The 12459-nt window shown below is 39.3% G+C and overlaps 1 protein-coding gene across 2 annotated transcripts in view; it reads left to right on the top strand.

Moving 5' to 3' along the window:
- The window catches only part of KIF5C (kinesin family member 5C), a 208426-nt gene that overhangs the window by 155083 nt on the left and 40884 nt on the right, over positions 1 to 12459 (top strand). For both annotated transcript variants that reach the window (XM_003405850.4, XM_023542961.2), the window contains one exon: positions 10502 to 10690. In XM_003405850.4, coding sequence (XP_003405898.1) covers positions 10502 to 10690 — 189 coding nt within the window. The remainder of the gene's footprint in view (positions 1 to 10501; positions 10691 to 12459) is intronic.

Raw genomic sequence — 12459 nt, 5'->3', positions numbered from 1 at the left:
GCTTCATCCAGATTAAGAAACAGGTGTAATAAGCATACTGAACATTCAAATACACTAGAGTAGCTGGCTGACTAATTGAGTTTTATGTCCATCTTTGTGCTGGCTATCAAGCTGGTAAAGATAGTAAGAAACAATTAAATGGTAGAAAGTTGTCAGGAGATCTAGGAATAGAGGGAAAAGAGAAAATAAATGTCACTAGACAAGAACAACACAATTTCCCACAGTATATAGAGTGACCATTGTTGTCATTAACCAGAAAAACAGGATAGACGTTTTTTAAAACAGCTTTATTGAAGTATAATTGACACAAAATAAATTGCATGTATTTAAAATGTACAGTTTGAGAAGTTTTGATATACGTATACACTCATGAAACCATCACCAGAGTTGAGGTAATGCACACGTCCATCACCCCCCACATATGGGGCTATTCTGGCCTCTGTCCTGTTTCATTGATTTCTGTCCGTCCGTAGGCCAGTACTATACCATGTTGATTTCAATAGCTTTATAATAAGTCTTGAAATCATGTAGTGTTAGTTGTCTAACTGTGTTCCTTTTCAAAGTAGTTTTGTATGTTTTTGGTCCTTTACTCTTTCATAGGGGCCCTGGTGGTCCAGTGGTTAAGTGCTTGGCTGCTAACCAAAAGGTCGGGTGGTTAAGTGCTTGGCTGCTAACCAAAAGGTCGGTGGTTCGAACCCACCAGCTGCTCTGTGGGAGAAAGATGTGGCAGTCTGCTTCCACTACCCTGTGGGGCAGTTCTACTCATAGAGTTGCTATGAGTCGGAATGGACTCGACAGCAACAGGTTTCCTTTTTCATATGAGTTTTAGAATTATTTTGTTAATTTCTACAAAAAGCCTACTGGAATTTTGATTGGGATTGCTTTGAATCTATGGATGAATTTGGGAAAAATTGTCATTTTAACAATGTCTAGTCTTCTGTGCTATAAGCACAGTATATCTCTGCATTTATTTATTCATTTCTCTCATAATGTTTTGTAGTTATCAGTGTATACAGGTCTTTCACATCTTTTGTTAGATTTAAGTATCCCATATTTTGGATGTTACTGTAAATGGTGTTCTTCAAATACCAGTTTCTAAATGTTCATTGCTAGTATGTGTAGAAATGGAGCCCTGGTGACACAGTGTTTAAGTGTTTGGTTGGTAACCAAAAGGTTGGCAGTTCAAATCTACCAGCTGCTTCTTGGAAACCCTATGATCTATCTATCCTATAGGGTTGCTACAAGTCGGAATAGACCTGATGGCAATGGGTTTAGTACGTAGAAGTATGCTTGATTTTTGTATATTGAGCTTGTATCCTGTGACCTTGCTAATAAATTCACTAAATAGTTCCAGTAGCTTTTTTGGGGGTGGGGGTGGGGATGTGTGTTCCATAGCATTTTCTACATAGACAAGTGTGTTGTCTGTGATTAAAGACGTTTTCGTCTCTCTTTCAATCTGGAAACCTGTATTTCTTTTTCTTGCCTAATTGCACTGGCTGAGTTTCCAGTACAATATCAAATAGAAGTGATGAGAGTAGACATTCTTGTCTTGTTTTTGACCTTGGGGGAGAAGGGCGGCATTTAGTCTAAGAAGGTCTCTTTTAAGAGGAGTGATATATATATATATTTTTTATTAACTTTTATTGAGCTTCAAGTGAACGTTTACAAATCAAGTCAGACTGTCACATACAAGTTTATATACATCTTACTCTGTACTCCCACTTGCTCTCCCCCTAATGAGTCAGCCTTTCCAGTCTCTCCTTTCGTGACAATTTTGCCAGCTTCCAACTCTGTCTATCCTCCCATCCCCCCTCCAGACAGGAGATGCCAACACAGGAGGAGTGATATTTTTAAACATAAGAATGAACTGGAGCTATGGATCCTATTATTTCAAGACAGCTGATCATTTTCCCTTTTTTATAGTGGTAAATATATATATAACAAAACCTTTGTCACTCCAACATTTATTATATGTACAGTTTAGTGACACTGTGTTAATCAGGCTGTGTAACCATTACCACTACCCACTTCCAAGTTTTTCCATGCCCTTTAACACAGGCTCAGTGCCTCCTAAGCAGCGAGTCCGCTTTCCCCCTCCTCCCACTCTTGGTAACTGCTAATAAACTTTGTTCTCTATGCATCTGCCTGTTCTGCATATTTCACGTAAGTGGAATTGTACAGTACTTGTCCTTTTGTTACTGACTAATTTCACTCAGTATGTTTTGAAGGTTCATTCATGTTGAAGCATGTATGAACTTCATTTTTCTTTATGGCTGAGTAATATTCCTTTGTGTATGTGTATGTGTGTGTCTCTGTATCACATTTTGTTTGTCTTCCCTTGATGGACATTTAGGTTGTTTCTACCTCTTGGCTATTGTGAATAGTGCTGCAATGAACATTGGTGTACATGTGTCTGTCTGAGTCCCTGCTTTCAGTTGTTTTGGGTCTATACCTGTGAATAGAATTGCTAGGGTGTGTGGTAATTCTATGTTTAGCTTTTTGAGGAACTGCCAAACTGCCACAGTGGCTGCATCATTTTACAATCCTACCAGCTATGAATAAATGTTCTAATTTCTCTCCATCCTCACCAAGATTTGTTGTTTTCTGTTTTTCTGATCATAGCCATCCTAGTGGGGGTGAAGTAGTATGTCGTTGTGGTTTTGATTTACATTTCCTTAATGACCGGTGATGTTGAGCATCTTTTCATGTGCTTGTTGGCCATTTGTATATCTTCTCTGGTGAAATGTCTAGTGGAGCCCTTTGCCCATTTTTAAATTGGGCTATTTGTCTTTTTGTTGTTACATTATAGGAGTTCTTTCTATGTTTTGGATATTAAACCCTTAACAGATATATGGTTCTCCAAAATTTTCTCCCAGTCTGTAGCGTGTCTCTTCCAATTTTGTTATTAGAGTCCTTTGATGAACAAAAGTTTTTAATTTTGATCAAGTCCAATTTATCTTTTTTGACTTCTGTTGGTCATGCTTTTGGTGTCATATCTAAGAATCCATTGTCAGAGTAGATTACCCCTGTTTTCTTCTAAGAGTTTTATGATTTTAGTCATTACATTTAGATCATTGATCCATTTTGAGCTAATTTTCATATATGGTATGCATTGTCTGCCCAGCTTCATTCTTTTGTATGTGGAAATCCAGTTGTCCCAGTAACATTTATTAAAGAGATTTTTATTCCGTACTGAATGGACTCTTAGCACTCCTGTTGAAAATTGGCATTAACATATGGGTTTATTTCTGGCCTGTCAGTTCTATCCCACTGGTCTATATATCTGTCATTATACAGTATCAAACTGTTTTTATTACTGTAGTTTTATAGTATGATTTGAAATCAGGAAGTGTAAGTCCTCTTGCTTTTTCTTTTTCAAGATTGCTTTGGCTATTTGAGGCCCCTTGCAGTTCCATATTAATTTGAGGTTTGGCCTTTCCATTTCAACAAAGAGGGCTGTTGGAATTTTCCTGGGGATTGCATTGCATCTGTAGATTGCTTTGGATAGTATCGACATCTTAACAAAATTAAGTCTTCCAATCCATGAAAATGGAATATCCTTCTGTTTATTTAAGTCTTTAATTTCTTTCAGTAGTGTTTTATAGTTTACAGTACACGAGTCTTTTACTTCCTTGGTTAAATTTATTCCTAGGTATTTCATTCTTTTTGATGCTATTGTAAACAGAACTGTTTCCTTAATTTCCTTTTCAGAATGTTTATTCTAATGTATATAAAACCTGACTGATTTTTGTGTGTTGACCTTGTACCCTGCCACTTTGCTGAATTCATGTATTAGTTTTGGGGTTTCCTATATATTATGCCATCTGCAAAAAGGGACAGTTTTACTTCTTTCTACCTGCTTTGAATACCTTTTATTTCTTTGTCTTGCATAACTGCACTGGCTAGAACTTCTAATACAATACTGAATAGCAGTGGCGAGTGTGGGGATCCTTGTCTTGTTCCTGATCTTAAGGAGATAGCTCAGTCTTTCTCCACTGAGTATGATGTTAGCCGTGGGCTTTTCGTAAATGCCCTTTTTCGTACTGAGGAGTTTTCCTTCTATTCCTAGCAGGGGCCTAACTATGGAAAATGGTGCTAGGGCAATTAGTGTTAAATTGCTGAATGATCTCTCAGAGTTGTCATTGGAAGCTGCAATGGCCAGTAGAAACTGCTAATTGGTGCCCCATTTCAGGTGGCACCCAGGGCACACAGGACACACCCAAGGCATGTGTCTTACCTGTCTCCTCCCTCCCCCCAGTTAGGCCCCTAATTCCTATCTTCTTGAGTGTTTTAATCATGAAAGAGTGTTGGATTTTGTCAAATGCCTTTTCTTTGTCCATTGAAATGATCATGTGGTTCTTTTCCTTTGTTCTATTAATGTAGTGATTGGTTTTCTAATGTTGAACCACCCTTGCATTCCTGGACTAAATCCCAACTGACCATAGTGTATAATCCTTTTAATATGATGGTGGATTCAGTTTGCTAGCATTTTGTTGAGGATTTTTGCATCTGTGTTCTCAAGAGATGTTGTTCTGTAGTTTTCCTTTTGTAAATGTCTTTGCTTCGCTTTGACATTAGGGTAAAACTAGCCTCATAGAATGAGTTAGGAAATATTCCCTCCTTTTATACTTTTTATGGCGGTTCTACTCTGTCCTATAGAGTCGCTGTGAGATGGAATTGACTCAAAGGCACTGGGTTTGGTTTTGTTTTTTTTTTTTTCTTTTATACTCTTTGGATAAGTCACTTCTTCTATAAATATTTGGTCGACTCCCAGTGAAGCCATTTGAACCAGGATTTTTCTTTGTTGGGAGGTTTTTGATTACTGATTCAATCTCTACTTGTTATCAGTTTGTTGAGATCTTCTATTTCTTCTTGAGTTGGTAAGGGTAGTTTGTGTGTTTCTAGGAATTTGTCTATTTCATGTGATTTATCTAATTTGTTGGTGTACAATTGTTCATAGTTTTCTCTTATGATCCTTTTTATTTCTGTAGGGTCGGTTGTCACGTTCTTTTTTTAAACCTTGCCCTTGCCCTTGCCCTCAATCTTGAACGTTTGTCTGTGCCTCTGTGCGCTGAGCTAGGTGTAACCCCTTTTCCTATTTTCTTTTCTTTTGGTCTCATTCTTATTCCTCTCTACTCTACTTCTCTCTTGGCCCTCTTCCTCTTTCCTTCTCTCATTAATTTACATGCTATGGAATCATTCCCTTCCACCTCTTTACTTCCTCAGCACTCTGCACTTTTGCTATATCCCTCATCATCTACTTTGCATGAAATCTATATAGTTTTCTAGTCCCCTTTAGATTATAAATTTCTTGAAGGCAGAAACCATTTCTTCTTCATGTTTATTTCTTGCATAAACCCAATGCAGCGTGTTGATTTTATCGAGCCAGGGAGTGGTGTTACATTGCTCAACTTTCACCTCACAAATTCTTTGAATTTAGCCATTTTACCTTAAAAAGACTCAGTTCCACATCAGACTGCTTTATGTGAACACTCAGGTAATGAGTTGGGATTGTTTAATGCTGGAAAAGACTCCCAAGGTTACTTCTGTAGATAGACTATTTCTGGAAAATATAGAGAGCTGTCCTTGGGTGGTTTAACAGATCTAGGCTTAGAGTATATGACCTCTTATAAACTTAATCATTGTTTCGTGGAATCTCTATTATAACTGAATATTTCATGAGTCCTTGCAAATGAATCTAATTTTAGAACAGAATTCTCAGATACTATAGGGTTTATAGGGTTAACACCATTAAGCTCTAGGTTAGTGGTTTTACATTTGAGGATTTAATTTTTAGAAGCTCACACTGGTGTTAAGCAATAAAATTCTGACGTTGAGGTGATTAAATGGCCTTTGCAATATGAAGGTGGAGTTGATTTATGAGAAGTTGGCGCCTGCTGCTGATAACGAAAAAGGAGGGTATTTTTATGCTGTTTTAAAATAGAGCTGATGAAAAATGCTAATGAAATCAAGGAGTGTCTGGGTGCTTCAGCATTAAAAAAAGACTCTTTACCGTTGGGAATCTGAAGTATGATTGAGATTATTTTTACATACACAAATGGGTGTTTTTGAGATATTTTTAGATTCTAGACGTTGGGTGCCCTAGTTAATTTCATTGATAATTCTTACTTATGGAGCATCATATTCTTAATCATTGTATTTTTTTCATCTTCTTATGATTATGCTTTATTCATTAGGGTAATGAGAGCTGAAAGGAGTTGTGTGACTTTAGGCAAGTTCAGTTTGTTTCTCTGGGCTTTATTTTTCTAATTTATAAAATGACAAGATGAGCTGAGATAATCTCGAAGGTTGTCAGCTCAGAAATGCCATAACTTTTAAATATATTTCTGTATTTACTGTTATACCAAAAACCCAAACCTGTTGCCGTCAAATTGATTCCAACTCATAGTGACCCTATAGGACAGAGTAGAACTGCCCCATAGGGTTTCCAAGGATTACCTGGTGCATTCAAACTGATGACCTTTTCATTAGCAGCTGAGCTCTTAACCACTATGCCACCAGGGTTTCCATTTAATAGGTACAGGTAATTTTCTTTCTTTTTTTTTTTAAATAATTTTTATTGTGCTTTAAGTGAAAGTTTACAAATCAAGTCAGTCTCTCACACAAAAACCCATATACACCTTGCTACACACTCCCAATTACTCTCCCCCTAATAAGACAGTCTGCTCTCTTCCTCCACTCTCTCTTTTCATGTCCTTTTCGCCAGCTACTAACCCCCTCCACCCTCTCATCTCCCCTCCAGGCGGGAGATGCCAACATAGTCTCAAGTGTCCACCTGACAGGTAATTTTCTTGTTGATTAAGATTATTCAATTGCTGTAATTCTTTTAATCTAAAAAAATGAGCAGAGCAGTGAAACCTTTTTAAGTGATCTTATATTTGTGTTCCTAAAATTCAATTCAGGTCCCACAAGATTTCTGGTGGTAGTACACTGGGATGGGGGAAAAAGATGGTTGCTGGAGTCTCCATATGCCCTCGCTTCCAGGATATGACAGACCAGAAGAGTACTAGAAGATAGAATAACCCGTATTTTTCTAGCTCTGTCATGCCTTGAAACATATCCAGACTCAGGGCAATATTTTATTTAGTCAACAAAGCAAGATGAACTCAGTGTTGACTTTATGCAGGTCTGGTGGTGCCATGGTTAAAGTGTTTGGCTGCTAACAGAAAGGACGGTGATTAGAACCCACCAGCCGTTCTTCAGTCTGCTTCCACAGTGAAGATTATAGCTTTGGAAACCCTGTGGGGCGTTTCTCCTCTGTCCTCTAGGGCTGCTGTGAGTCAGAATTGGCTAAAAGGCAGTAGGTTTGTTTGTTTGTTTTTAGTGAGTCTACTCTTCCTTTCATGTCCCTTTGTCATTGAGCTTACCCCAAAACTAAGATTCCCAGGAAGATACCCACAAACTGAATAGAAAGCTGAATTAGATTTACTGCCTAAATGTCTTCCAACCCATGACTTCTTTTAGTCTCATTCTGACTTTTAGGCCTTAGAATGTGAACAATCACCTCACTTATCTTTTGCTTGCCTTAGGAACAGCAATAGTTCCTCTCATTGCACTCAGGAGACTTGGCGTGGGGTAAGTGGGGGTGACTCCTCCTATATAGGCAGGCTGGGGGGGTGTGTGGCAACATTGGGCTTCCCTGTGATTTCATGGTGGTGCAGCCTTTCCTCCTGGGTTGGTTGTTGGTACTGGTTTGTGTAGTCTGATAGGCACTGCTGGAGGCAGTCAGAACCTGGGGAGAGCTATAAATAACATTTTAGCAGCAAATTATTTATTTATTTATTTTAAGTAACAGCATACTGGAAACTTTTGAACATTGAATGACTGACTACCTGTATGAACTCTGTAGTGGTAAGAAACCTCACAGTTAAAAACAATTTATTTGGAGTGTTTTTGTTTTTCCCTCATTAGGCATGGACTCAAAGTCTCCTGTAGACTTCCTAGGACAGGAGAAGGTTTCAGAAGTTAAGATTCTGGTTTGGGGAAGACATGTCTAGCTCTCACTTTGGAGGAAGCCCATGCTTGTATATTTACTGCCCCCAGCTCACATGGGTTATGAGCACAGGAGACCAAGTGGCTGACTCTAAGGACAGACCTGGAATGAAAGGGTTCATTTCCTTCCCAGAGTGCCCTAGCTGTTGATTCAGCGATGTTTTCCCACTAGGAGCTCTTGTAAGTTGTGAATTCCATGTGGAAGAGATGGATTTTTCTACAGAAGCTGCACGATATACTTGGGTACATCTGGTCGGGTTAAAGAATGTGTTTCTCATCTCTGTTCCACCCTGGACCCGTGACAAAGGCAGAGGAACAAAGCTGAACGTGAAGATGGCTGGCTTTTCTCACCCATTATTTCTGTTTTGTTGAATTATAAAAGGAATGCAATGAAGAGTGAGCACTGTTGGTAGGCAAATCTTTGGTCAGAAGAGCCTCCATTAAGGTGGAGTGGGAAGTGGATGCTTGTGGATTTCTTAACACAGAGTCTGCATTGTGTTGATTGATATTGGAGTCATTTAACAAATACTGTTGTTGAGTTCTGAGGGGAAGGGTGACATTACTTTAAAGGTGCTCCAAAAAATCCCAAAACTTGTTGCTGTCACTTCCAACTCACAGTGACCCTATGGGACACAGTAGAACTACCTCATAGGGTTTGCAAGGAGTGGCTTGGTGGATTCAAACTACTGACCTTTTTGGTTAGCAGCTGAGTTCTTAACCACTGTGCCATCAGGGCTCCTTAAGGGTGCTTGGCGCTGTCTAATGTGCTTCATATTTGCTACCAGTTTTCAGTGCTGATATTTTGATTACATTTTCTCAGCCCTCAAATGTTCACTAAAAAAATTGTATGTGATAAAATAATGACAGCAGTAATGACAGAAGTGGGCGGTTACAGTGTACTGTGGAACATCAAAAAGCCATAGTTGGAATATTGTCTTAGAATCAATGGAAGTCTTTATTCATAGGCTGGCTTCTGGACAGCGCTCTTTGTTTTCTCCTGAGGAGCTCAGCTGCCCTCTGGTGGCTATATTAAAATATGTACACGGTTACTTTGCTCATTTGGTTAGTTGCCCTTTGAAGCCAGGTTTTTATTTCAGTGAATGGATTTTTATCTTAAGTACCTTGCTTTAGTTTTTGTTTCCAGTAGAGCTCTGAAACTTAGAACCCAAATATGAAATCGTGCAGGAATGCTAGCTACCTGAATTTTCTCTTCTAAAGGTGAATTTAGACTGTTCTTCCTAAAACAAAACCAAACCCATTGCCATTGAGTCGATTCTGACTCACAGTGACCCTATAAGACAGAGTAGAACTGCCCTGTAAGGTACCCAAGGAATGGCTGGTGGATTCGAATTGCTGACCTTTTGGTTAGCAGCCCATTGCTTAAACCACTGTGCTACCAGGGCTCCAGAATGTTCTTATATGATCTTAAATGATAAGCTAGATACATTTCTACTTGGAAAGGGCAAGCACATAGAGGCAAGGAAAAATAGATTGGTGGTAATGAAAATTCGTGCAGAAGGCCTTCATCAAGAGGGGCCTTTAGTAATGCCATATTCCTATTCATTAGATTTTCCATTTAATCGATGACTATGTCAAAAATCCTTTTTCTATTAATTCTTACAGAAACATATTTAAGACATTAGGCTACCTTTCTGCCTGAATGAACAGACTATAGAGAACATAACTGAAATTTTGATTTTTTGCAGGGATTCCAGGTTACATTTAGGAACTCCGGATGCACCATGACATTGTAGAGATGTAAGACATTAAGTAGAACTTATATTGACCCTCAGATAACTTTTTGAAGTTAATCTTTTTTTTTTAATCCCCAAAGTTTTTTTTTCTTTTAACCTCATCTTTTTTGTTTTAAAACTCAATTGTAATAGAAAATCTAGTTAATTATGCCCTGGTGGTGGCAAAACGGTTAAGTGCTCCACTGCTAATTGAAAGGTTGGCGGTTTGAACTCACCAGCAGCTCTGTGGAAGAAAAGACCTGGCGATCTGCTTTCATAAAGTTTATAGCCCAGGAAACCCTCCAGGGCAGTTCTTCTCTGTCCTCTAAGGTTGCTATGAATTGGAATTGACTCGATTGCTCACAATAACATATTTTGTAGCAGTTTTTATTTAAAGCTTCACCTGAGATTTCAGAGAACTTAGGGTTGAATTTATGGTACCTTTTAGAGTTCCAGAAACCGTGGTGGCATAGTGGTTAAGAGCTATAGCTGCTAACCAAAAGGTCAGCAGTTCGAATCCACCAGGTGCTCCTTGGAAACTCTATGGGGTAGTTCTCCTCTGTCCTATAGGGTCATTATGAGTTGGGATTGACTGGACGGCAACGGGTTTGGTTTTTTTTTTGTTTTTAGAGTTCTATTTCAGCTTATGATCTTATGATCAGGAGTTCTTAACTGGAAACCCACAGGCCTCTTGAGGGTCCATGAGCCTCTGGAAGTTGTAGGCTGTGTTTGAGCATGCTCCCTCCTGTGCTCAGTTGGCAGATGTGAATGGAGTCATTGAAGAGGAGTTCACCATGGCCCGCCTGTACATCAGTAAGATGAAGTCGGAGGTCAAGTCCCTGGTGAACCGCAGCAAACAGCTTGAGAGTGCCCAGATGGACTCCAACCGGAAGATGAATGCCAGCGAGCGGGAGCTGGCAGCCTGCCAGCTGCTTATCTCCCAGGTGAGCCACCCTCCTCTCTTCACTCTACACCCTTGTCCTCCTGAGACCTGCTTGCTTCATGCTCTTACTGGTGCTGATGGGGAGGAATAGGGATATTTGATGGACTTCGCTTCGCATAAGACTTGTCCGTGGCCTCCTCAGGCAGTGACTGCTCAGATTTGTTCTTAAGGCGAGATTTTTGTTGAGTGAATTACGTGAATTACCTTGAGTCCCCCGACCCGCACCCCGTTGTTTTGTTTTTTAAATTGTGGTGAGATACAGAACAAAAAATTTGCCTTTTCAGCATTTTTTACATGTACAATTCAGTGGCATTAGTTATATCCACCCTGTTGGGCAATGATTACCACTTATCCCTTTTTAAATTTTCTCATCACCCTTCACAGAACCTCAGTGCCCCCAGGCACCTTTTTAAAGGATATATATATATATATTCTTTAAATATAAATGGTGCATTTCTCTCTCTACATACATATATATATATATATACACACACACACACACACACATACATATGGCTATGAATAGGAATCAACTTGACGGCCCTGGGTTATATAAATGAAGGGACAGGAATGGGTAGAATCTAAGATTCATAGAGTATTTAGATTTTGTCTGCTACATATTTTCAAGTAAATTTCAGAAAACAGCAACCTCCTAATAGCTCAGGCAAGATTCCTTCATCTTTTAATCTTAACCACCGATCCAGTTTCATAGGGGAAAACAAACAACTATTACTACTAAAACACCTATTTGCCGTCAAACCGAATTCTGACTCATAGCGACGCTATAGGACAGGGTAGAACTGCCCATAGGATTTCTAAGGCTGTAAATCTTTACAGAAGCAGACTGCCCTATCTTTCTCCTGTGGAGCAGCTGGTGGGTTTGAACCTCCAGCCTTTAAGTTAGCAGCCAAGCACTTAAGCACGGTACTACCAGGGCTCCTGCACTACTGCTACCATTTAATTTAGTGTTTCCTTTGTGCCGTGTGTTACGCTAAGCACTTTACATGCATTATCTCACTTGCTCTTCAAAGAATCCTGGTAGGTAGGTTTTATTACTGTTCCTGTTATTCAGATAAGGAAACTGAGACTTAGAGAGATTTAATGGACTGGCCAAAGGCACACAGCCAGTGGATGGTGTGTGAACCCAAAGCCCGTGTCTTCCAGGAATTAACAAGGTCAAGGACACAGTTCCTGCAGTCAGTGAGGATGGCTGCTCTTCTTCCTCCTGAAATGGCCTTTTCATTTCGGGAAGATGGTTTCAGGGCACAGCAGCCTAGTTTCTGGGCTGCACTGATATCTGAGCTTGGTGTTGGGGTTTGAGGTTTCTGTGAGTGGGCCACTGTTGCTGCTTACAGCCTTACACCATGCATTAAAACAATTGGAGGCATTTGTGGGTAAGAGGTACCAGCATGGATTGGTGCATCAAATAATACTGAGAGACAGAGAAAAGCAGGCTTCATTCTGGAATACTTCTAAACGTAATAACGTGTAATCATAGAAAAACCTCCAATTTCCTTCTCTCCCACCATAAAATCTAGGGATGCAAAGGAAAACAATGCGGTTCCATTTTATAAGTAACACAACAGGCAAAAGTGTACTGAAAAGATACTATTCAATGCTGGTGTGAGAGGGAAGTTGATATACTCAGACATTGTTGATAAAAGTGGAATTTGGTCAGTCCTTTTGCATAGCACCTTGGAAATTAAAAACAATAAAAAATGTAAGTATACTTTGGTTGAGTGATTTCACTTATGATATTTTTCCCTAGGA

The sequence above is a fragment of the Loxodonta africana genome, chromosome 6, assembly GCF_030014295.1.
Source record: "Loxodonta africana isolate mLoxAfr1 chromosome 6, mLoxAfr1.hap2, whole genome shotgun sequence".
Taxonomy (NCBI): domain Eukaryota; kingdom Metazoa; phylum Chordata; class Mammalia; order Proboscidea; family Elephantidae; genus Loxodonta; species Loxodonta africana.
The sequence above is the reverse complement of the archived record's forward strand: the minus strand, read 5'-3'. Positions and strand labels throughout refer to the sequence as shown.